A 25,229-nucleotide genomic window follows, 5' to 3' on the forward strand; every position below is an offset into this window, starting at 1 on the left:
GGGCCGGGGCGCGCGCTACGCGTGCGCGGCGGGCGCGGGCGGGGCGGGTGCGCAGGCGCGCTGCGGCCGCGCAGCCGGTGATGGCGGCCGCGGCGGCGCTGCGGGGCGCGGGCCCATGAGGCGGCGCAGGCCCCGGGCACCCGGCGGAGCCAGCGAGGGGTGGCGGCGCCATGGCGGGAGTGTTCGACATCGACCTGGACCAGCCCGAGGACGCGGGCTCAGACGAGGAGCTGGAGGAGGGGGTGAGAGCGAGAGCCGAGCCGGGGAGGGAGCGGGGGAGGCCGCGGGGCCTGAGGGAAGGAGGGAGGGAGGGCGCGGGAGGCGCCCCGGGGCCGGGCGGGGGCCGCGCTGAGGCGGCGGCGGGAGCGCGGCGGGGCCCGAGCCGCCCGTGCTGCCCCGGTACGTTCGCGCCCGGAGCGGGCTGGGGCTGCGGGCAGCGCCGCAGCTCTTGCCCGCGGAAGTTCGGCGTTGCGATCCCGGCACAAGCGCCGCAGCGGGGTTTTTTTTAATTATTTATTTATTGTCACATGTCCGAACGTCAGTGCAGAAATGCCGATCTTTCTGGAGCAGTGCAAAGTCGCTGCTCTCGCGCCAAAATTAAAAGCAGAGGTTTAAAATGCTGCGTTAGGCGGGTTAGCGGCTGTTTGCATCTCGTGCTTTCGTGAGCAGTGCACCTGATAATGTGCGGTTTGCAGTTCGTGATGTTCATCTAGATTCTGTTAAGGCTTTAGGGGATTTTATTGCATCATCTGTTTATATTTTTCTAGAGCTTCTGTTGCTTTTTGGTGTTGTTTTGTATATCAACCGTTTGCTATTGCTCAAACTGCTACTGCATTTATGTTCTGCTCTTTAAATACTAATGACATTCTTGGAGTCTTTGAGATCACAGAATCATAGAACGATTTGGGTTGGAATGGACCTTAAAGATCATCTCAGGCCATGGGCAGGGACACCTTCCACTATCCCAGATTGCTCCAAGCCCCGTCCTTGGACACTTCCAGGGATGGGGCAGCCACAGCTTCTCTGGGCAACCCGTGCCAGCGCCTCACTGCCCTCACAGGACAGAATTTCCCTCTAATATCTAATCTAAACCGCCATGCTCTTGTAAAAAGTCTCTCTTTGTGTTTCCTGTAGATTCCCCTCCAGGTACTTTCCTTCAGGAGATAAGCAGATGTTCTGTTGCCCACATTCCATGTAACCTGTAGAGACGTTGTTTGACAGCTGAAGGCTCGAAAGCTTCTCAACCTGCAGGAAAAGCTCTGTCTGTCAGCTCAATAATCAATGAAACACTTGGCTTTAGAAAACATTGCTTGCATCACACTGTTAATGCTGCCAAGAACAGGTTCTGAGCGAGGTGGCAAGAAAGTTGAGTTTGTTCTCTCTTGTGTTCCTGTAATTCAGTCTCAGGGAACAACTAAACCATTGTGGATTTTAAAACATTGCCATGACTGGCATTTTTATGGACATTGGCAACCTTGGTTGGTCACAGGTGCCTTTTGGCAAACAGATAAAGGAGGGTGAGAATGGACTTGAGATTAAAACAACTGAACAGCAGGAAATGTAAGAGCAGGCAAGAAGGGGAACATCAGGAATGTGTAAGGGGAAGAACATTCCAGTGGAAGTTATCTCCATAGGGTGTGCGTGTCCTGCAAGGATCAGAGAGATGATGTAGCCAGAGCAGTGGAGATCATTAACCTGGGCTGAGCAAGGGGGACACTCAGGACTGTGTCGTCAAATTTTTGGTGCTGGTCCCTGCTATCTCCCAAAAACTGTGAGCTCAGGAGGAGCCCAGACAGCTCAGTCATGGGTTTGAATAGGCACAGCCATCCTGGAAAATCTGAAGAGTTGTTTAAAAGGAGTTTCCTCAAAAGCTAGGTGGTTGTTTGCACTAATTGTTATGGTGAAAGAAGCCTCAGCGTTAATTTCGGTGTTTGTAATGAATGAAACAATGTATGGACTGAAGGGCTGGTGGCTTTCCAGTGCCTCTCTTGGTGTTGCAAAATGAGAAGAAACCTTGAAAAAGATACCAGAATGGTATCTGAAGTGAGTTTTGGTTAAATTAATACTGAGAATGAAACCCAAAGTTCACAGGAGCAAGAGAAGCACACGTAAACTTTGCCAGAGCCATTGGGTAACAGGAGGAGTTGCTGTGGGAACTGAGGGGTGTTTATTCTCTGTGATGAATTTTTTAAAATTCATTTGTTGGCATCTAAGAGTGGGGTCAAGGGCAGCTTTAGTGGGTTTTATTGTGAAACATGTCAATAAGCTGGATTTCTATAATAAATGTCAGCAGGAGGACATGAGCTGGCAGCTCTCTGAGCTGGAAACAAACCTGATCTTTTGGACTCCCTAATTGCCTGTGGTGTTAGTAGGTGGAACCAGGAGTTAAATTCTCCTCTAGATAACCCAAAATAAACCAGCCTCTGTAAACTTTAACGTTGGAATGGTTTGGAAGCTGTTGAAAGTTTCGAGTTTTCTTCGGTTAGTGTTTTCACTTGGGTAATATTTTAAAATGCACTCTTTGGCTTGGGCTGATTTTTGCAGATCTCAGTGGTTTTTCTTTTTCTTCTGCCTCTCTGAATTTCACAGGTCACTCAGTATATTTATATTCAGTCTGTAGGTTCCAGGCTGTTCACCACTAACTCGCAGTTGTTATTATGTGTCCATGTTTTTAAAAATAAGAATGTGAAGGTACAGTCAAGCTCACTAGAAGCTTGTCCATTACATTCTATTTGTATTCATTCCAGCTGTCTGCTTGCTTTGCACTTCTTTTGCCATGTAGAGCCACATTTAGAGGGAGGTATTATCTTGCAGAAGGGATCAGGTTGGAAATTCTTTGAAGAAAATATCTCTTCAGAATTCAGCCACATTCCTTAGTAGTAACTGGTTCTGATGCTGAAGTGCAGGAACTTCTTCAGTACTGATTATTGGTCAGAAAAGGTGTTTAATACCAAAGTAAAGCCGAATTCTTTCATCACTATTGGGATTTGATTTACCAATACAAAATAATAAAACCTTCTCAGTAGATTATTTGTTTCTAGTGCAGATGAGTCCCAGTTCATCTATTCTTATAATCCTTATTACTGGTCTAATTTGCATAGTACTGCAATAGGACTTGAAAATTTCTATGTAAGAGCAATTTTAAAGAAAATTGCAGTACCTTAACATTTTTCAAGTTCACCTGGGGGTATGAAGTTGTACCTCTAATATTTAAGTGATTGAATAACAATGCAGCCAGGTAAGACAGTGGTTCCCTGTGTCACAGTTTGAGACACATGGCAGTACTGCAAATCTTGCACAGAATTCAGTAGATTTTTTGATCTTCTGCTGATAATTTATTATTCCTGACCTGTTTAATTATATACTATGAATTACAATTACGTAGAGATTTTGTCTTTTCAAACTTAAAAAGTTGTAAAACACATCAATGCATTTTTTTTTGACGCTTTCTTTTTCTAATTCATCTTTCTTCTTCCCTTCTCATCCTCAGGGTCAATTAAGTGAGAGCATGGACCATGGAGGAGTTGGCCAATATGACCTGTAAGTTGCTGCTGGAAAATATTCTGTATGATTCATGTTAACTACATATAACTTCTAATTGTGTTATATTGTTAAGGTAAATAGAAAATTTTGTCATTCTGGTTCAATTTTGAGTCGTTTCTAGATGTTTCACTATTTCCTCACATTAAAATTTGTCAATTGTATCTTGAAATAAAAAAAATAATAATAAAAAAATCTGGTGAAAGTTGCTGTTTGTCTTTTGATCCTTGTTTCTCCTAACAAATCTCTTGTCTTTGAATAATATTTGTAATATGGATATAATGACATAAAACAATATAAAGAAATATCTGAGTCAGTTTGAGGCTTTCATCCTCTAATCTTAATTCTGGTGTAATGCAGAGATGTGCATTAAAATGAAGGGGTTTGAAGGAAATCTTTTACTATAAATCCCCCAAATTTGCAGGTAACCTTTTCTGTGCAAGTTGCAGCTTTGCACACAATAAATAATAATTCCTGTGCTGGGAGTTCTCCAGATCTCCCAGGATGTCACTGTTAGGTGAGACAGACACTTTCCAGGGAATCATTGCTTTCATTTGCTCAGTTCTCAGTACCAGGTAGATTCACACCCTTGTTTTCCTCTTCTGCAGTGGAATGGAACATTGTGAGAAATTTGAGATCTCAGAGACCAGTGTGAACAGAGGCCCCGAGAAGATCCGCCCGGAGTGCTTCGAGTTACTGCGCGTGCTGGGCAAAGGTGGCTACGGCAAGGTCAGAAACCCTCCACAGCACTAAATCCTTCAGGCCCTCAGTGCTCCCTTGCTTTGCTCTGATCTCCCTCTCCCCTTCTCTGAAAAGTTCATTCTGCCAGAGGTAGAATGGGGTAGAACCAAGCCCAGCTGCCAAGGTTGGTGTCGTGGGGAGGAGGTCCTGGCAGAGCCTCACTTGCTGGAAGCAGCAGGAAATGTCCCAAACTCATTCTGCATCCAGTCTCTGCTTCTTGCCTTGCAGTTTGGGGGTGATCTCCTCTCTCTCTCTTGCACAACTTTGCTTTTTAACTTGTGGCAGTTAATGCAGCTGAAACATGTGATTGCTGTTGTGTTGGTGTTGTTTAGGTGTTTCAAGTACGAAAAGTAACCGGAGCAAACACCGGGAAAATATTTGCCATGAAAGTTCTTAAAAAGGTAACCTGAATTTCACTACTGTCTGGATCAAAAAAAAAAAAAATCTATCCCTCCATTTACCTTTTACAATTATCTAATGATTTAATATCTCTAAAAATAACTTTTAGTGTAAATGCAGTTGTTGCCTAGATACAGTTGGAATTAGAATTAAACTTCAAATTTTTCTGTCTGGGTAGTTCTTAGCAGCTCATTTAAATAGGTCAAGAGGTCCCTTCCAACCTAAATTATTGCGTGATTCTATGAAATAAAGACTTAAATTTCTGCAAGAAGCTTCTCATGTAGATACTATAGTGAAATTTAATTTTTTAATGCTGTCACTCATATGTAGTGTTGGGATTTAATAAACTCAGAATTGAACTCAATATAAAAGTCTGCCTTGTTTAGCATGTTTTTGTGCTCACATATCCCTGCTTTTTGCAGGCAATGATTGTCAGGAATGCCAAGGATACAGCTCACACGAAAGCAGAGAGGAATATACTGGAGGAAGTGAAACATCCCTTCATTGTAGACTTAATTTATGCCTTTCAGACTGGTGGAAAACTCTACCTCATCCTTGAGTATCTCAGTGGTCAGTATATGACATTCTTTTACATGCTTCTTGGGGTCTTAGACAATCAAGAATTTTGGGTTCTTACCCTACAAGTAAAAGGCCAATTAATGATGGCTTGGTGTCCTAAACTGAAACAGGTTTGTATTAAAAATACATAGAACAACAGAGATAAACTTTCTAATTCAATACAATAAAGAGGAATGAAACATAAAATAGTTGTTTTTCATGACAGTACAGGACAGGAGGGGTCTTAATACTTTTTCTTCCACTAGATTTGTCACTTTTGTGTGTTACACTTAGGTTCTGTGCAGTCCTACAGAGTTACCTGAGAGTTTAGTCTTTGCAGGTTCTTTGTGACAGAAGGAAGTGTTACCTTCATGCCATGGTTAGGGAAACAGACACAGATTAGAAGCAATTTTTTCAAGCTGTAACAACAAAAAGCAGGGACAGAAATGCTCTTGTTTTTTAAATGCTGATTTTTTCAGGTTGCTGGAATCCTGAGGGTAGCAGAATAGAGGCTTAGTTGTTTTTTTGTGAAACAGCCCATTGTACAGCAGGCAAAAATACCTATTGCTTATAGTTTTCCTAGAAAATAGGCTTTTGACTGACTAAAAATGATACTTTTAATTGAGTATAATTATTTTTTCTCATGACAGGAGGAGAACTATTTATGCAGTTAGAGAGAGAAGGGATATTTATGGAAGACACAGCTTGGTAAGTGAAGCTATTTTTGTAAACTAATAGTTTGGGGTTTTTTCCAAGTGCTAAACTATATTTAACTACTCATTCATTATAGGGTGTAGTGAAAGAGCAGTTCAGTGGGTTTGGGGAGGGTGTACGTGTGCTGTACTCACCAGTTTGTGCTGGTGGAACTCCAGTCTTACAGCAGAGGAGGGTCCACTGCTGGCTGCTCAGTGAGGCTCTTGTCCATAGGGCTGTGGTCAAGATTTGGGGGTTGAAGACTGTGAAAGAGTTGCTTAAGATGCTCTGCATGATTGAATATGTCTGATTTTGTTGCTTAAATTCCCTTTCAGCTTCTACTTGGCAGAAATCTCAATGGCACTGGGGCACTTGCATCAAAAAGGAATCATCTACCGGGATCTGAAGCCAGAAAATATCATGCTTAATCATCAAGGTAGAACCCTAGTAATGAGTCAGGCTGCCAGTCCTTTGCAAACAATTCTCCAAAAGGTCACAACACCTCAGTTTTAGGTGAATTTCCTTAGAACAGTGGCAGGGTTGTTACCACTGCTGGGATGAGTGAAGAGCTGCCAGAGCTAACTGCCCTGAAACACAGCCTCCTTGGTTTAATAGGCCACAGCAAGCTCCAAGTTCCATGGACCCAGGCATGTTTTGAGGGTTGATTTACCATTTCTGCACCTCTGGATTTATTTTCTTCTGCTGGATCATTGTGAAGTAGAATCTGTGACATTTTAGTCCATGGGGATGACTGGTGGTAGGAAAGGCAGTTTGGGTAGGATGCCAAATCATCTGTGGCGGAAATGACTTCGGCAGCAGCTGACACTTCCCACTGACAGCAGTTTCAATTCCTGATTGCACTGTTACAGTGACTGTGTGACACTGATTAGTCTGGCAATCTGTACCACCCAGAATTTTCATGTTTTCTTAAACAACTTATTTACTTAGTCTGAGTCTTTGTACTGAATTATTCAGAGCACTTTACAGTTTGTGGAAGATCGTTCTATGAATTTTGAAGCAAGCAGTAAAATTCAGTAACCTACTTTTTTAGCTAAATAATGCTCTATAGTCTTTAAATACATTTGTCTGTATTTGAACAAGTTTTGGTAGTTTGTCAAGTGGCACTGCTTGGTTTTCTCTGTAAGTTGTTCTGTTTTATGGCTTCATTGCTTTGTCAGACCACTGAAGATGTCTGGAAGTAGTTTAGAGTTATTACATATCCAAGTTAAAAAATCCTAATTTTTTTCAATGTTACTTCTACAAATGGCAGAATTCTGAGAAGCCTTAAATTTGATATATCTAATTTCAGGTCATGTAAAACTGACTGACTTCGGATTATGTAAAGAATCCATTCACGATGGGACAGTCACACACACATTCTGTGGAACAATTGAATACATGTGAGCTGCATGATGAAATACAAAAGTATTACTCTGCTCTGGGGGTAATGGCTGCATTTTGCCTTTTTTAACTGATGGTTCATGTGTTCAGTCACTTAGGGCAACTTTACTTGATAAATGGGATTTTGTTTGAAAACTGGCAGTCACCATTCGTATTAAGGTTGTTAAAACACTTCCATATTTTTGATCTTTCTGCTTATAGGGCCCCTGAAATCTTGATGAGGAGTGGGCATAATCGTGCAGTGGACTGGTGGAGTTTGGGGGCATTAATGTATGACATGCTGACTGGAGCAGTAGGTGCACAGTTATAATTGCATGTATTTCCCTTTTGTAGCTTTTCTGCTTCCCTGTACCCTAACTCAGCTGCATGTATAAATACCTATAATTGTATATATATACACACTGCAAGTAAGAAAGAACCAAAAGACAGCTCTCAAGTTGTGTTGACTACTGACATGAGCTGCTTTAAATAATTTGCAGTAATTTTACCTGCTCTGTAAAAGACTAAAGTGACTTCTGTGTACACAAATAAGAGATCTGAACAAGTCCTGTTTTTCCTTCTGTTTCAATGGTGCTTTCCAGCCTCCTTTCACTGGGGAGAACAGAAAGAAAACAATTGACAAGATTCTCAAGTGTAAACTCAACTTGCCTCCCTACCTCACACAAGAAGCCAGAGATCTGCTTAAAAAGGTAGAGTTTTCATGAATGTCAGTACTCCACATGTATGTAGAAAATATAAAATCTAATGATACCACTGTGGCTGTTCAGTCCAAGCTTGGTTTATTACTGAATAAGTCACCTTTTGTTGAGTGGTACAGATAGTGATTTCCCTTGACAATACAACTGTTTTCAAGTGAATGCAGATTTTTCTGATTGTTCTGTATTCATCCTGTACTCATTGAAGTGATGATTCATGGCAGAACTAGTCTGGTCATAACAGCATAACTAATTCAGCTTCTTTGGATGTTATTTCGTCATCAAGCTGCTAAAAAGAAATGCTGCCTCACGTCTAGGAGCTGGTCCTGGAGATGCTGGAGAAGTTCAGGTAACTTGAACTTAACTTGAGAATTCTTAAATTACCTCATTGAAAATAAAACAGCTTTGAAGGTACCTCAGGGAAGGAGAGTGTCTGTCTTGAAAGGTAATGAGCAGAAAGACAGCCACATTGGCAGCTCATCAAAACCTGAAGGCTTTAAAGCTTAACAAAAGCAGCTGTCTACCTATTTGATAATATGAGATTTGGAAAATAACTTCTGTTCTTTAGCTCTGTCTTGCAGTAGATCATTTCTAGTAATTGCACGATGCTAATTGTGCAGCCCTGGAAGACTGAGGATACTCTTAGCAGTCTGATGAAAAACCTGCCAGCCCTTGCATAAGTGCAGCTCTTTGAAGGGAAAAGTGTAGCATAGATAAATGCTAAGGAAGAGGCTGAGTCCTTGTTGCTTCAGCTTGACTTTGTTTTTGTGATGACACTGACAAAGTATTAGAGAGTCCTTCATATTTCACAGTTCTGATAATTTGTCATTAATGCAGCGTTTTGTCATGGTTTAACTTTGACAGTTGGAAAATGCAGATGTATTTTGCATGTAAACTGGCTTTTTCTAACACTTCCAAGGAAATGGGGACGTGTTGTCTGACTTGGAGGTGTGATCTCAATTCTCAGCTTTTCCAGCTACTCCGAGGTAGTGCTGCAGAATATGGACCCAAATGTGATTTTAGAAAGAAAGACACCAGAAAAAGGGTCTGGATAGAACATGTTAATAGTTAAACTCTGGGATCTGTGCCTGGAGGCAGGTGCTGACTCTGTGCTGTTGCCACTCCTGCAGGCTCACGCGTTCTTCAGACACATCAACTGGGACGAGCTGCTGGCGCGCAAGGTGGAACCTCCTTTTAAACCCTTATTGGTATGTACTGGGAATACTGGGTGACAGATACTCCCTGTGTGCCTTTAGGAAAGCCCTTAATAAAACTTAGAAACATTCACTTTACAAACAGGAGTGCCACTGATTCCTGGTACTTGAGTTACATCAACTCAGGGGACACATTCACTCTTGTCGATTAAAGCTGGCAGATCTGATCTAGCACCTGATCTGCTTCAGTTTGAATTCCTCCTGCTTCTGACCCGTAGGTTAAGCAGACCTGCAAGTGCAGTTCACTCTGAGATCAGCTTCTAAACCCTATACAGTAAGTCAGTACTTAGTTTCAACTAAAATGATAGAGTTGCTAAGCAAAAGTAAATTAAATCACCTAATTAAGCATCTTCTTTGTTTGCTTATTAATCTTTACAATGCATCTTGTGCATTATAAGCAGTAGTTAGAGTTTACCTCAAACCAGTGATGTGATGAACAAGTTTTTATTATCCCATCTTATATTTTGATGGTGTCTCTTTTTCCCTCTGGGTACAATCAGCTACAGCAGCTGTGGGTATTGCCACCTCTGTAATTCCCAGCTACTAAAATTCTCACTTTAAACTGGCTTAAGCATCACTAATGTCAAGCATTCTACAGCATGAGGACTCCAGACCTCTTCCCCCTCCCCCTTTGGAATGAAATTCATAAAGATTCAAGACTGATATTTCCAAATATTTATCTGAAGATGGTTTTGGGTTTTTCTGTTAGTAGCAATTTTATGGAAGCTTCTTGTAAAAACCAGATGGTTTTTCAACTTGTGCTTCCATGGTTGCATGAAGGCCTGCACAAATGAATACCTGCTGCCTTTCCAGTGACACGAGGGAATGAGAGAAGGGATCTTGGAATTACTGTTGTTCTTTGAGCAAATGAAACAATATTCCTCATAATCACTTATTCCAGAGTTGTCCTCTATCCCTCAGACTATAAACACTTCTGTATCTGCAAAAATGGGACAAAACTATCTGGAGAAGCTTCCTAAAACTAAATAGTTGCAACTGTTCTATACTGGTTGTGACAAGGGCTAAACTTGCAAGAAACTGGCATTGTATTTCTAAAAGTTTTTGTTTGTAATTTGAGATTTTTTTTTTTTAAGGCATCTTTTTAATTTGTGTTCCTTTTTGATCCATAATTTTTGCCCCTCCCCCTTGCCTTTATTTCTCAGTGTCAGTGCCCATAGTGACCTCCCACTGGCAGCGACAGGATTCCGACACCACTCCAGGGTTTTACTCCAGCAGAGCTCTGCCAAAAACCTATGGAATGAACTCCACCCAGAGGCTGCACTGCTCACCGCTAAGCCATTTGGTTGATATCTGTAATATAAACCCTTAATCATTTTGTTTTTGCAAAGCAATCTGAAGAGGATGTGAGCCAGTTTGATTCAAAGTTTACACGTCAGACACCTGTTGATAGCCCAGATGACTCAACTCTCAGTGAAAGTGCCAACCAGGTCTTTCTGGTGAGTGAGTCAGGGACAAGTGAGGAATGGCTCTGGAGAGAGGGAGGTTTGCTACTGGAAATGGGGGCATTTCAGCTAAGTTCATTCTGTTGACTCCTAACCCTTGAAGCAAACTCTCTAAACCCAAATCCTGTAACAGGTTTGAAATGTTTAAAGGCTTTGAAAATACTTTGGTTATTGCTGACGTTTTCTTTATACAGCAGCCAACAAACAGTGCTGCCCATGTGGAATGTCAGCATTCTGATTCAGAGTTGCATTGTGAGCCCTGCACATGGCATTGCTTTCACAGTCATGCAGAGACAACAATGGCCAGTCTATAGAGCAAAATTAATTAAATTGAGTGCCTGTGGGAATATGTGATCTGAGGAGAAGTAGCTGGGGTGTAGCAACTTCCTAAAGTCCCACTGTTTGCTTCAAGGCGTGACTGGAAGTTCATCTGTCTACATTTACTCTTCTTTTTGTAATTTTCCTATAATAATAATAATATTTTCATGACTGTTTAAGTGATCCTGAATGCAAGCCTTGCCTGTGAGTTGCAGTGCCTTTTTCCTGTTTTGCAGGGTTTTACGTATGTGGCTCCATCTGTACTTGAAAGCGTGAAAGAGAAATTTTCTTTTGAACCAAAAATCCGATCACCTCGCAGATTCATAGGTAGCCCTAGGACACCAGTCAGGTACTTCTTCTTTATCTTCTTTTTCTTTCTTTTGTAATACACTTTTTGACAAGTAGTTGAAATAAGTCTGCACTAGAAATAAAAAAATGCAGCCTTGCTTCTGACTGAGCAGAGGACTTCTAATAAAGTGATTCTGTTTTATAAACCACATTATTTAAGACAAATCTGTGGTGTTGGGCAGCACAAGAAGTTTTAATTTGTTGCTTTTCAGTGCTGATACAGCCTCAGAGTGGTGACTTTGATACACCTAAAACTGTTTCAGAACATCCTAAGCACTAAAGAATTGTGTTAGTACAGAAAAACCCCTCTGCAATCACCTCGAAATGAGAGAGAGAGACTGTAGTAGAAGCCAGACATGGAAATTTCTCAAACTCCTGGAAGTGGAAGGAGGATTTGGAATTACTTCTCAATGGGCATTTGAGGCCAGTTTCCTGCAGCGTGAGGGATACACCTTGGTGTGCTGTGTATGTCTCCATCTCTGATTTTTCTGTTTCTTGTTTTAAAGCCCTGTAAAGTTTTCCCCTGGGGAATTCTGGGGAAGAGGTGCTTCTGCCGGCGCATCAAACACCCAGACACCTGTGGAATACCCGATGGAGACCAGTGGAATAGAACAAATGGATGTGACAGTCTGTGGAGAGGCTTCAGCACCACTTCCAATCCGGCAACCAAACTCTGGGCCATACAAAAAACAGGCTTTTCCCATGATTTCCAAACGACCGGAGCACTTGCGCATGAATCTATGACAACACCATTTTTGTAAGCCTTGGAAGGTGGAAAACCAAGAATGGACATGAGCCCCCCTTGAAGTTGAAATTTGAGGGCTTGCTTGGTTTACTTTTAAAAAGTGACAGTATCAAAGAATCGGTCATTGCACAGAGAGACTTGGAAAGCAAAGAAAAACGGATTTTTTTTCCTGTCAATCAATGGTGCATAAAAAAAAACTTTAGCAAATGGTATTGCAGAACTCTAGGCACATCATCTTACTGATTCCAGTGACATCTTCTCACCTTATCAAGGATCTTTCAGCTTGAGAGCTCGAAACTGACAGTATTAAGGGGCAGGATGTTGCTTCAGAATCACTGGTGTAGTCGTGAATGTGTCGAGGAGGGTTGGCCCTTTCACTAGGCAGAGTTTGGAATGCCTACAGGCTTGCAGCTGAGGGGTAATTAGCATGCAAGCTTCGTTAAGTGGTTTCCTACAATGGGGTGGAATCAAAGAGGAAAGCTAAACTTAATTGGTGTTTCACATTCAAAACATAATGAGTTTTTTTTATATATATATATAAAAATATATATTTTTCAAATAGATTTTTTGATTCAGCTCATTATGGAAAGTATCCCAAAATGAAAAAGGCAAACTTAATTGGTTGCTGTGAAGAAAGTTCAAGGCTCTAGTTCTGATTCTCCTCCTCATGAACCAACCAATCAATAAGTGAATCACTTGCTGACCAGCCTGGCAGTGTGGGGTGGGAGAGAACTGTTTCCCTGCTTCCCCAGCTGAAATCCCTGTTTGTTCCTGCAAAGACAAATGGATCTAATCAAACAGCAGTGCTGCTATGTTCTAGGCTTAACTGGAAGCCATGGGCTCACACACGTCCTGCTTATTTCATCCCTGTCCTCAGCAGACATTTCACTGGGAAACATCACTTTTGTACACGCTGGTCCTCAGCTGGGCACAGCTGAGCAGCTCAGATTCTTACCCACAGAGAGATCAACAGTGCAGCAGAACACAAGGTCAGGAGAAATCTCTAGGAAGTACCACAGGAAACACAGACAAATCCTCCAGAGTATAAGGAAATAAATATTTTTGTAACCAGTGGGTAAGAATTTGAGGATTTTTTTTATTATTATTATTATTAATAATGAAATTTTGCTTATGGTAGTTCCCTGCCATTATACATTTCTAAATTTATCAACATTTTTTTCTATGCTGGGGCAATAAATTTGCTGATTGTATGAGAAAAGTGTTCAATGGCCTTTCAGTGAATGTCTTCCACAGTGGGTCAGAACTTTAGCAAACTTTAATTTAGCAAACATGTTCTTAAGGACACTATTTATGTTTTTAAAATTGTCACGATCTGTACAACTGACTTACAGGTACAAAGAATAAAATAAAGGTAAACTTTACCTTACTTTAAATACTTCCTGCCTTAAAGAGAAAGCATTTCCATGAACATAGCTGGTGAAAGGGTTAATATCTGCAGAGCTTTACCCTAGAGTTAGAGTGTGGATGGTGTGTGCGTGTGTGTGGAGATGATCATGCAGCTGCATACAAGTCCTGTCACTTTTTGCCTGCCACACGTTGCATTATCTTTAGTCAAACTGTGCAAAGTCTACTTCTGGTGTTTCACAACAGTAGGGATTTTTTTATTCTAGATTCTGCTTACTCTGTGGATACTGAATCTTTTTGAGCCATAGGATCCAAGCCATAAAACTCTCTCTAAGCATTGAATCCAATCACAGTGCTCTTTGCTAAAATTGGCAAGGCAGAAGGATTCAGCGATACCTTGATGCTAACAAAGAACCAACAAAAAAAAAGGTTATGATTGAACAAAAATTAGTATTTTTTTTTTCCTTCTTGATAAGCCTTTTGTTGGAAAACTTAGGGGTTTTTTTAGTTTTAACAGGAAAATCAAGTTACCTTACAGTGACATACTGGAAGATTGCCATTGTTCAGTTGGTGACGTGGCCACGGGTGATTTTGTGGAACCAAAATCCAGGTGCTCAGGAGTGTTTGCTTTGGGCCTGTCTGCAAACACACAGCACCTGGACTTTCCTGACATTCACTGAGGATTAAGGAACTTGGTTTAAAAAAAAAAAAAAAAAAAGAACTTTTTAGAGGCAGATCTCTCTTGATCCTAGTTACAGCTAACAGTTGCTTTTTGCTTGGCTGGATAGAATTGTCCAGTGGAATTGGTTTAATGGCTGGCAAGAATGGCAAGAGTTGTTTGTCTGAGTTCACTGATCAATTACAAATCCCACCATTGGTTTTCCGAGGAAATTTCATGTACTGTCAATGTTTCATCCCGTAGATTCTAAGTTGAATTCCCTACCATAACTGTGAAACTTTTGGAGTGTGACTCAGACAGCAAGCACACACTATGCAATATGGTTTATCCTGTATTTATTTGTAAAAATATCAGACATAGATCCTCTATATATATATATAATAGTGTCAAAATTACTAGTTGTGAACTAAGGGGAGTGGAGTTCTAGCTCCTGTCTGGCTATTTCAGATAAGTGCAGAATGCATTGAATATTGGAGAGCTTAACAAGTGCTTTCTTTTGTTCATTTAAAAATGTCTTAAATTTTTCATTAGAGTATAGAATCTTATTTTTTTTATTTTGTACAAGGTGCGCTTTTTTAATTATAATCACTGAAAAATTCACTATAATTTGATTTTATAGGATTTTTGTAGCATTACAAAAATATAGTAAAACTGAGGTTAATACCTGTTGTGGCTAACCATATAAAAGTATTAAATCTTAAACTTGAACAAAAGTCATATTTTTTTTTACTAGATGTTAAATAGGGAAATATTTTGTTCTGCAGGTCATTATCAGAAAAGGTTTCTAGGTCAGCTGTGTTACCAGCAGTTTTTCTTTTTCCCATTTGATGCAGAAGCTATTCTGGTATAAGATATTCAGAATTCCATAATTTTTCTCTGTGGGAGTGATGCATACATTTGACGCCATTCGTGTACTAAATTGTAATTTTGGGAATGCTGGAATAATTCCTACCAAGACTGTCTTAATTGTGCCATCTGACATTTGAATGTCATCCTGGTATTAGCTCATAATAAAAGATAAAAATCAACGAGTCAATTGTTCTTTTGAATATCCCTTTTTTTTTTTTTTTGCTGTGCTGTTTAAAAGCTGAACTGCTGGAGAACATTTGAGTCCACTCTAAGTGTACAGTTGAAGTTTATTTTGAAGTTCTCTTTTTAATATTAACTTCCAGCCTGTTCTCAGTATTAATCAAAAAGTGCATCAAACATTGAGGGAAGCTGTTCTGGTTTTAGGGCAGATGTTTGGGGTTTGGTTGGTTTATTTAAGTTCTGTCTCTACAGCAGGCTCATTGCTGTTTCATTTTCCGAGTTCAGAGGGAAATCCATTATCCAAAGGAGAGTCATTAAGAACAAGGCAAATTACTTGAATATTTTTCCTGCAGATCCAGTTCCCGTATATGAACTTCCCCAGTTCTCTTCTAGACTAAATCCATCTGTAGCTGTCTGCAAGAACACCCTTGAGCTGCCTTAGCAGAAACAAAGGTAATCCCTGTCCTGGTTTTCATCTCTCACAGTTTACTGGAACTAAATATCCTCAAGTGCTAAACAAGGTGTACATGAATAGCAACTAAATGCAAATTTAAACAAATTTAATGCAAATTTAATCCAAGTGACCGATTTCTTTTTATTTTAGGGAGTAGGTAGGCCCTAAGTATAACAGTCAATGTGAATCATTGTCTTTCCTGAGAGCTCTGAAAGGGAGGCAGGAGGAATTCCCTTAGAACTTTAAGGATCTGAGAGGTCCCTTCTGGTTCCTTCCCCTGGATTCTTGGGCTTTAAAAAGTGGCTGTTGGTTGTCATTTGTCACCTTGTGTGTCCCTGCACACTCAGACCTGCTGGGTGTCTGTGTGTGGCAAGCAGGGCAGTGGCCCTGGCCTGGATCAGGAGTTCCATCCCAAGAGTGGAGCAGAGAGGATGGCATTCCTGGATGTGAGGTACTCACTTTTTTCCCTCTGTAACTAAGATGAGAATGACCTGTTTCATGTATGAAGTGTAAATCTAAACCAATTGATAAAAATCTCTTTTCATTCTTGGTTTTTAAATAAAACATGTTTGTTAATATTACTGGGTTTGAATAAAAAAATCACCAGAAAGAGAGAAAGAAGAGAAATTGTTCCCTGATCCCTGTTTTTGACCAGTCTCAACACTTACTCCAGTTGTTAGTACAATGTTCTAGACAAAGACCAAAGGATGAGGGTTGACTCAAAGCACTGACACTGTTTTTGTTGTGCTCCATGGAATAATCCTGGTGAGCTTTATAGGCCAGATGTAAATGACATTTCTTAGCTCAAATCTGCTATCTCCTTAGATTTTTATTCTGAATACTGGATTCTGCCCTTGGAGCTGTACCTTTAAGGGTATTCAAATAAGTGTTTCACTTTTTAATTGTTTTTCTCGAATTTACAAGTTTTCTAAACGTCCTCAGGCAAGACAAGCTCAACTTAATGGTAACTAAATGTAACTGTCCTGTAACAGAATAATTGAGTGATGTTTTCAGTCTTATCTGAATAGCAAAGGGAAAAAAGAAAATCAGGGAAGAAAGTGAGGTTATACAGAAGTTAGTGCTAGAAATTACATAAAAACTGATCATGAATAAATTGTATCATTTAAAGGGTTTTTGTTTTCTTTAGCAAGAAGTGAGCAGTTGTTATGTGCTTACGTATGACTTAATACCAAAACAATAAGAAATCTTTCTTTATTCAACATGCATCAAACAAATAGATTCAAATGCATTTATTCTCTCTGATTTTTATGCAAACTACAAATTGCAAATAGAGTATAAAATAGATTCTCCCCTGTAAGAAAATCTGGTTCCTGTTATGACAAAAATATAGTATTAAAGATTTCTTTTTAAAATACCAGCTTTATAAAATGCTAAGAGAAAAACTAACATCAGTGGTTGGTTTAAAGCCAAAAGATTAAGCCAAGGATCCATCAGAAGCCCACAAGAACCTAAAGGGGAAATGCCTTATTCTTGTGCTTATCTACAGATGCAGGGACAAACAGATGCTGTTCCAGGTGCACTAATGAGCTCATTTCTCTCATTTACTGGGCAGGCATTAAAGATCTTTAATGCCAAGAGTGACAAGCAGCTCTAATTCTCACTATAGTCCAGAGTATAAAATTTGCTCACAATTGTAAGAAAATCAGTAGGTTGACCTTTTGGGTTGAGTCGTGTTAGAAGGATAAATGCAGTTTAGTACAGTCTGGAACCCTATTAAACTTTAAAATAAAATGTTGAATTAAGAAATAATGCAGCACATTTCAAGGATTTGACTGTTTCCTATGAGAATCACAAGAGAAGCAATGCTGGCTTTTCAACATTCATTCTGAAAACTTAAGTTTTCTCTACTTAAAAAAGGTCAAGTTACCATTTTCTGCACTGTTTAAAATCCTGGAACGTTTCAGAGAAGCATGAATTTGGAAACTCCTTCCTTGTGCCACCTACAATGTAATCTGCAGTAAACTGAAAAACCTTAGTATGAACAAAGTTGTTTGATAAGCTTTAGAAAATCTGTAGATGCATAGATGTGGCTCCATCCTTCCACTTGTTAACATGGTCTGAAATAACAGTTCTGCAGAGTGGACAGGTTTTTTCTCTATTAAACCATAAAGAGATGCATTCTTCACAAAATGTGTGCTGTAATGAAAAGAATGACAGCTTAGAGCTTCTAAGCTCTTCCATTTATAAGGTTGTATATTATTTGTACAGTGTAATTTCTAAAAATAATCATCATACACTCATCTGATTTTATGCCATTTTGATTACCAGTTGTTTAGAATACTCTTTAATTTTCACAAAAAATATTTGGGATTACGTGTATTACCTGACAGATCAGCAGAATAGGCTTCTGAAATTCAGCTTGGCAAATGGAACAAATATCATCAGATTCAGAGCACTGTCTCTTGCTGGCTGGCACCCCATAGTGCTGTAAAACAAAGGATTTTCAGCAAATATTAATTTTGAGGGGGATGAAAAAGCCAAACCCAAATACCAAGTCCGAAAGGAATTTGGAATAAGGGCTGCTGTGTCAGGGAAGCTTAAATCCCTAATCCAAGGAAACATTGCTAATTTTTAAAGTAGAAGCAGGACAAAAAGGATTATTTCACATCCTTTTATCTGAAGGGATGTGCAGAATAGATTTTTTTTTTTGGTGGGTGATTTTGTTGTTGTTCTGGTGACAACATTTTCATGCAGTCAAGATATTCAGACTCTGAAATGGAAGAATGAGTATACAGGGTTTAATTTAAAAATGCATTTGTTTATTGCTAGAACAATGCAAAGGAATAGGAATGAGGAATTTCTAGAAGGATTTTCACTTAAATTGGGGTTATTGTTTTGTCATAAGAGAATTCAGTACTCACTGGGCGTGTAAAAAATATCCGTAGGACCTGCCTGAAGTTTCTCCATTGTCCAAAAATGTTCAAAAGCTGAAATGGAAATGAAAACTTATGCTTAGTATTTTTTTCACTGTGAACTAAAAAGCTTCCAAGCTTTTGATTCCAGCACTGGAGGTCTCGTTGCTGGTTGGAAGTTGGAAGGAACATAAGCACAGCTATAGTTCAGACTGACCCTATTTTAAATGTTTGATAGGTAACCAAACTAAGAATTTAGGCTGAAGTTCTTCCTAGTGGGTGTCTGGTTTTTAAAAGTGTTGAGGTTCTGAAATGAAGCACTGGAGTGCAAATATATCAGCATTAATATCATATTTGCAGTGGTCTTTAGTCCTGTAATTAAGGTACCAGAGCATGGTGATGTTTTGGTCGTGTTCAAAGCCAAACTTTTCCCAAGCCTGGTTATATATGGGGCAGATGAGCTCTTTGGAGAAGCAGAGAGCCAGTATGAACACATTGAACTTGCTTAGCATCACACAGGATAGTCCAGCAGAGAGGATTTCATTTCCTGGTAAATGGTGATTCTTTTAGCTGGTAATTTTATCTTTATTTTTCCAAGTTCTTTTCCTCAGTATCTGCTGATGGCCTGATCAGTGTCTGATGTGAGCGGACCTATGGTAGCAGTGTCCTTTGCTTTGCAATCCCAATCCATGGCCAGAAAAAGATGATTTTGAGTCCTGAGGCAGTTTTCCTGGAAGGCTGCATCAGTAAAACTGAAGCACCAAGTTGCCAATGAATTCAGAGGGGAACTTTCAGAAATGTGTCGTGTCTGTAACCCTCCAGTGATTATTCCTGCAGAACAATCACTTCAGAAGCTTCTATAAAGTTTGAGAAGAGTAGGAAGCTTCCATACCTTGAGGATGAGGTAGAGAAGGCCCAGCAGAATCCCAAGGGTCCATCCCAGTGCAGTGTCCAGCTCCCCATAGGCAATGAGATAACGGAACCAAACTGGTATGGGGACAAACATACGGTAATACTGGCAGAGTTCTTCTAACAGCATGTACCAGTAGCCCTAAGCAAGACATGCAAAGGAATAGCTCAAGATTTAAACCACAAAGGATTTGCAAAATACACAGAAAAGATGCACTGTTATTCTTTTGAGTAGCTTCTTCTCATAATGGAACAAATGTGAAGCACAAAAAAAGAGATCAGAGGATGAGTTTCACCACAAGTGTCCAAGTAACAGTAACAGAATTCATTGCTGAACTGCAGAAAATCAATTAATAGGCTGAATTGGGATGGCTTGGCAGATGCCTACCTGCTTAACAAGGCTGTCAGACTTAATTTCATAAGCATTAAAAAAGGCAAAGTTAAATGTAAAAGGAGAATAACACAAATTTGGTCACACAGATCAGTTTGTCATGAGCCAGCGTGGTGTCCTGCACTCAGGGTTAAAAAATGAGAGTAAGGCCCATTCTTTTATTAATAAACCTAAATTACAAACTCTTTTCCTGTAAACACTGTTTCATGCCTAAAAAACCTTACCTTGTGACAGTAAACTCCTTTAAGGATGGGGTGATACAAAAACTGGGGGGCAGGAGAGAAGCATAGGGGAGCTGGATTGAACCAGAGTTCAGTAACACCCTAGAATTAGTGAATAACAAACCCCAAGTGTCCTGCACAGAACACTGTGTGTACATGTACAATCATAAATATTTAGCTTAGCTTTTAAGGAAACAAAAGTTTTAAGAAAAACTGTATTTGTAACTCTTTCTATATTGTACTCTGGATAATGCCACAATTTGCCACTATTGACTAGATTTCCTTCTTTATTTTAGCCACAGTTGGTGTAATGGAATTTTCAATAACTTTTTTGCATGTTACATCACTAGCTGTAAAAAAAAAAAATAGAGATCTTGATTATAAATCAGTATTTAGAGAAGCCAGTTGTACCTGAGAAGAACTTGTTCTGGTACATTATAAGAGATAAAAACGTCTCAAAACATTCTGTTCAAATGCTACCACATCAAAGTGTCCTTGTTAATTTATTTTTTCTGAACCAGCACTAGTAGTTGCAGTTTTAAGATAAAATGTAATTGGTTTTGCCTGCCTCACCTCGGGAAGCAGATAAATAAACCACCAGTGAGTGTAAGCTTCTGAGAAAATTATTAAACCTCACTGATTCGAGAAGTTAAGCTATGAATCAAATTCCTTCATCTGACACAAATATTGCCTAAGTTTATTAACAACAAAGAAAATTCAGGATTATTTTTGAAGAGACAGAAAAAAACAGCTGTTTGCATATGCAGATCTTAAAATCTTCACAGTTCTTGTTGAGCATGTACAAAATTTGCTGTGCTCCAGCTGCTCCAGGCCAACTGCCCGTGTACACATTCCGACAGAGCAGAAAATAAAAGGTTTCTTCAACCCCCAACTTGGAGACAGAAATAAATCCATTTATCCAATGATATAATACAAGCAATTGTTTCAGATCAGACTGAAAACCTTTTTTAGCACCAAGCAGAGAAGAACATGAAATCCACAGGGTTTTCTTGCCCATGGTGAAGTGGTGGATTATATACAGACATTTAATTAAAGATTTTTCTCTGGGTAGAATTTAATAATTAGTTACTTTTACCGTAAGAGAATCTTCACAAGGAAGCAAAACTATAGCTTGTTTCCTTACCTTGGATTTAAAGGACATGATAAAAGAAGGCACCAGGAGAATAAAGCACTTCAAGCCCATGAAGAGGAATTTCAGAATAAAGTCTGTGACTCCCACAATCCAAAGCACCTCCCAGAAGTTCGTAAAATCCACAGTGGGGCTTAAGAAGATTAAGCTACAAAAAGAAGTATCAGAAGTTACTGGAGCACCCTCTTTAGAGGAAACTGTAACCTGAGCTTATCACAGCATGTTTAATTAAAAAAGGAAACCTGGTTTACACAAAAGGAAAACATTTGCTAAGAAAATGAACTGTAAATGGATCATTGAGGATCTCTGACAACTTTTCCATCTTGGAACCTTTGCTGTATCTCCACCACAGCCTCCATCCTCCAGAGCTCAGTTTGCTGTCTCAGTTTGGCACTTAGCCTTTGATTTCCAGCCAAGGCTGCAGCTACAGAATGGTCAAGGGGGGAAAATCAATTAAGAGTCATAAACTCCACAGAGCCCCAGGATGCCACGTTTGGAATTCCCAAGGGTCAGAGCTGGGAATCAAACCCAGGAATGTTCTCTGTGGTACAGTAGTGCCATTAAGTCGAGTATGGAGTCTAGGAAATTCCAACACACTTATTTCTAAGGACAGCACCTGTTGAGTTTGGCAGAAGAGGAGGAATGGAGATTAAAGTGAAAGAGAAACCAATGCCACAATTAAAGAAAAACGGCAGATGAAGTGTCCCCAGTTCATGTCTGAGTAATTTATGGTGGGGTAAAGCTGTTTCTCTACTTACCTGTGATACAAGGACTGAGAGTGGAAGGTGTAATACAAGAGGAGAGATGATCCACTTAGGTAGAGTAATAACCAAGTGCATTGCAACTTGGAGCACCGTTCCTGCAAGGTAATTGTAAAGACACATCTGCAGTCCTTGCCTCAGAATCAGTGCTGAAATACATCCCCAAACACCAAGTGTGTTGCAACTGGGCAGTTGCTACCAGAGGACTTTATCTTAGTGGGTTTAGACCCCATAAAATAGGAGAACTCAATGGAAAAGCAGTAATTTTAGGATTTTCAACCTACCAATTTCTAGGTGTACCAAGGTTTTTTCTGAAGACAACCAAAACCCACCCCACTCTGAAGAAACAACAGGCTTCCCTTAGGCAGTGAACACAGAGCTGAAAATTTAAACTGTCAACTGCTATTCCATTCCACAAATACAGTTAAGAAGCTAATCCATAACTTATGAAAAAGTGATTTCAGTAGTCAGAGGGGGAAAAAATCACCCTCTTGAATTTTGCAAACCTTGTTATCTGAGAAGCTCCCCTGTACAGAAGCATTAAGACTGTACTTCCATCTCGATACCTAATATTATTAAGTAAATAAAACACTATCTCCATTCACATTTCTTTCAAAAATGGATTAATTTGTTTAAGTCTTAGGAAACTTAAAGAATTTTGTTGCATGGGGTGATACTTACTCTCAGAAAAACCTGATTTACTATGCTTTTGTTTGCATACGCATAAGTTGTTAGCAGCCCAATTCCAAGAGAAATGCCTATTAGGAAAATAGCATCAGTTATAAACATGAAAAGGAAAAAAAAAAATCACTAAACTGGGTTAAAAAGCAGCCACTTCTAATATGTCTTTGTAATTAGAATTAATAGCTCAGACTCTCAAGCCAGGATAATTAAGCACATTGTACATATGCCAGCAAAGGAAACAGAAGCCCGTGAAATGTAGTTTAGTAAATCTCTCTTTCTGATGAATAAGGCAAATAAAAATAAAGCTAAAAATAAATTGAATTACATTTCAGGCATGGTTATTAGTATATTTCTTGGTGGGGGGGAGGAGGGTCTGTTCCCTCAGAGCTGATTTTGTTATACTCTACCAGTTATGTGCTGCATGAGCAGTTTGACACACAGGATCAGGAGATAGGGCAGGCTCTTGTGCAGCCACTGCAGGAGATACCGCAGCTCCGAGAGGGAGCTGCTGCCCTGCTCCTCCGGCTCTGGAGCGGCATCCTCGAGCCCTCCTGCTTCCCCATGGGCGTGCCCGTGGGAGCGGCTCTGGGAGCCCGGCCTGGAGGCCCGGGAGGTCGCGTTTTCCCTGGATTCCCCCGCGCTGGAGCTCAGCTGGATGCGCACGTCCCCTGTGCTGGAGTGGCAGGAGCCCTCTCCCGACAGCCTCGGCGAGGAGGAAGAGTCATCAGCGCTTCCCTGGATGCTGTGGAGATGAGCGCAGCTGGGTTGCATGGTGGGGTCTTCTCCTGGAGTTTTTTCTAATTTGTGTCTCCTAGAGCAGGACATCAAAAGGAACAGTTGAAGAAAGAGATAAATAGTTCAGGAAAATAAAGATAATCTAACAGGTTGTACTGAGTGATTGCACAAAGGTTAAGATTCTCCGAGATACTGCCTGAGTTTCACACCCTTTCTCCACAGGACAACCTCCTGTGTCCCATATTAAAATGATTTCTTTTCCTCTATCCCAGCCTGTAGTAACCTGGCTGCCTTAGGAACAGCTAAAAGTGCAAATGAGAACATCAAAAGCTGCTGCACAGGAGACCAGCACTGGCTTGTATGGGAGAGATCTTGGAAGTGCTGCATAATTTCACAAAGATAGAAACAGCAGTGGGCCAGAAAAGGAGCAAACACTGATGGGAAGGAAGCAAGGAGTACATTTCCATGCATCCATTAATTGATGAGCACTGGTTCAGACACGTCCAGTCAAAAGCCAGTGCATGCTCAAAACTGAGGGCCATTATGAGATTAATGAGATTATCCTGTCTGGGGAAGGGAGCAGAACCAGGTTAGGCCATTTTCTAAGAAGCATTTAAGAGTGAAAAATGAAATGCAGCCAAATGAGGTCTGATTTATCTTTCCTTTGGCATCTTTTGGATGTCTTCTAGGCAGTTTTTCACTTCTGTGTCAGTCTTTGATCAAATAGGGTTAAATCAACTTCTCTGGACTGGTGTGACATCAGAGTAACGATTTTGGAGAATGCCTTGAAGCTGAATTTGACACCAGTACTTGTCACTATGGAGTAATATTGAAACACTGAGAATTTTGTTACAGTCCTTTCCGTATTGTTCCAGCTCTTACAGATTCCTCTTTGATATGTTTTGTTGGGTTTTTTTTCACAGCTAGTTTCACTGGGGATACAAAAAGGTTAAAGCAAAATTGGTTTTGCACAGCAAAAAGTTCTTGATGCATTTGCACAAACCTCAAATCTTTTAGCCTTTAAAATGAAGATAATATTCAAGAGTAAAACCATTTTAACATATGGATATGAGAACTTAGTACTATTTACAAATGCTGCTCCTACTACTATTTTTTTGTTGGCCAAAGATGACATCATACTTCAAAACAGCCAAAATCCTCATTTTTTTTTGCACATGAATAAAGCCAGTGAACTGGAGCTGGTATTGACTTTGTGTAAACAGTGTTACTGAGCGTTGTTTTAAGAGGAAGAAATAAAAAAACACCTCATTTGCACTGCAGTTGGTGTTTTGAGGCCGGGTTCTGCAAGAACTGACAGCTTGGTGTTTAAAAAGCCGGAGCTGGAGGATCGCAGCCGCCCCTGGCACCGCGCCGAGCAAACTTTCAAATCACCGAGTTATTAAATGGGATTTCAGAGAAGACTCCCGCACGCACCCAGATTTTGTTCTCCCCCCACAAAAAATAAGCTCAAATTAGCTAAATTAAGGCGCTTGGTAAAGGCCCTTCGAACATTCCCTGTCTCTCCCGGGGCCGTTGCTTCCCCCGCGCTCCGGGAGCTGCTCCCGCACCTCGCCGGGACCCCCGGGAGGGCTTGAACCGTCAGGAACTCCCCAGGAGGGTTTGTACCGCCGGCACCCCCGGGACCCCCGCACAGGGAAGGAAAGGGTGATCCCGCAGCCGCCTCCCCGCGTCCCCCTTCCCGCCCTGCGCTGTGAGGGGGCGCGGGGGGCGGCCCCTTTCCCGCCCCCTGCCCGGTACCTCATGGGGCGCCCGGCGCCTCCCGCCCGCCGCCCGCCGCCATCGCCGGGGCCGAGGGGGTGGGAGAGGGTGCGGCGGGGGGAGGAAGAGGAGGAGCCGTGAGGG

General features: G+C 40.7%; 2 protein-coding genes across 4 annotated transcripts; one reads left to right on the forward strand and one right to left on the reverse strand.

Annotated features, from left to right (window-relative positions):
• The first annotated feature begins 58 nt into the window (after nucleotides 1–58).
• Nucleotides 59–15,195, forward strand: RPS6KB1 (ribosomal protein S6 kinase B1). 3 transcript variants are annotated; one of them, XM_069033354.1, is made up of 15 exons: nucleotides 59–242; nucleotides 3,491–3,540; nucleotides 4,149–4,269; nucleotides 4,614–4,682; nucleotides 5,103–5,250; nucleotides 5,889–5,946; nucleotides 6,267–6,367; nucleotides 7,241–7,331; nucleotides 7,534–7,624; nucleotides 7,914–8,021; nucleotides 8,314–8,376; nucleotides 9,158–9,235; nucleotides 10,591–10,698; nucleotides 11,259–11,371; nucleotides 11,877–15,195. In XM_069033354.1, the coding sequence occupies exons 1-15, from the start codon at nucleotides 171–173 to the stop codon at nucleotides 12,112–12,114; spliced, it is 1,509 nt and encodes a 502-aa protein (XP_068889455.1). In that variant the 5' UTR covers nucleotides 59–170; the 3' UTR covers nucleotides 12,115–15,195. The 3 variants fall into 3 exon arrangements, 2 of the variants coding, with proteins under 2 accessions (XP_068889455.1, XP_068889456.1); XM_069033355.1 differs by lacking the exons at nucleotides 10,591–10,698; nucleotides 11,259–11,371; nucleotides 11,877–15,195 and adding an exon at nucleotides 10,405–10,584; XR_011155900.1 differs by lacking the exons at nucleotides 9,158–9,235; nucleotides 10,591–10,698; nucleotides 11,259–11,371; nucleotides 11,877–15,195 and having other exon boundaries at nucleotides 7,534–7,628.
• RNFT1 (ring finger protein, transmembrane 1) lies at nucleotides 14,182–25,203 on the reverse strand. Its single transcript, XM_069033356.1, has 9 exons — nucleotides 25,125–25,203; nucleotides 23,039–23,442; nucleotides 22,629–22,705; nucleotides 21,945–22,045; nucleotides 21,181–21,334; nucleotides 19,408–19,566; nucleotides 18,525–18,590; nucleotides 17,987–18,088; nucleotides 14,182–17,799 (listed from the first exon to the last, which is right to left on the reverse strand). Exons 1-9 carry the CDS (start codon nucleotides 25,127–25,129, stop codon nucleotides 17,665–17,667), a joined length of 1,203 nt encoding a protein of 400 aa, XP_068889457.1. The 5' UTR covers nucleotides 25,130–25,203; the 3' UTR covers nucleotides 14,182–17,664.
• Nucleotides 25,204–25,229: the final 26 nt, after the last annotated feature.

Source organism: Aphelocoma coerulescens, chromosome 19 (genome assembly GCF_041296385.1).
Source record: "Aphelocoma coerulescens isolate FSJ_1873_10779 chromosome 19, UR_Acoe_1.0, whole genome shotgun sequence".
NCBI classification, from domain to species: Eukaryota; Metazoa; Chordata; class Aves; order Passeriformes; family Corvidae; genus Aphelocoma; species Aphelocoma coerulescens.

What these genes read in the sequence shown, in the direction of transcription:
- RNFT1 (XM_069033356.1), bottom strand. An exon ending in TAAATCAGGTTTTTCTGAGA is followed by an intron (nt 22,046 to 22,628) that starts GTAAGTATCACC and finishes ATTACCTTGCAG; the next exon opens with GAACGGTGCTCCAAGTTGCA. An exon ending in GGATATTTTTTACACGCCCA is followed by an intron (nt 18,089 to 18,524) that starts GTGAGTACTGAA and finishes TTTGTTTTACAG; the next exon opens with CACTATGGGGTGCCAGCCAG.
- RPS6KB1 (XM_069033354.1), top strand. Translation starts at nt 171, where the DNA reads ATGGCGGGAGTGTTCGACATCGACCTGGACCAGCCCGAGGACGCGGGC. An exon ending in CCATGAAAGTTCTTAAAAAG is followed by an intron (nt 4,683 to 5,102) that starts GTAACCTGAATT and finishes TGCTTTTTGCAG; the next exon opens with GCAATGATTGTCAGGAATGC. An exon ending in CCAGAGATCTGCTTAAAAAG is followed by an intron (nt 8,022 to 8,313) that starts GTAGAGTTTTCA and finishes TTCGTCATCAAG; the next exon opens with CTGCTAAAAAGAAATGCTGC.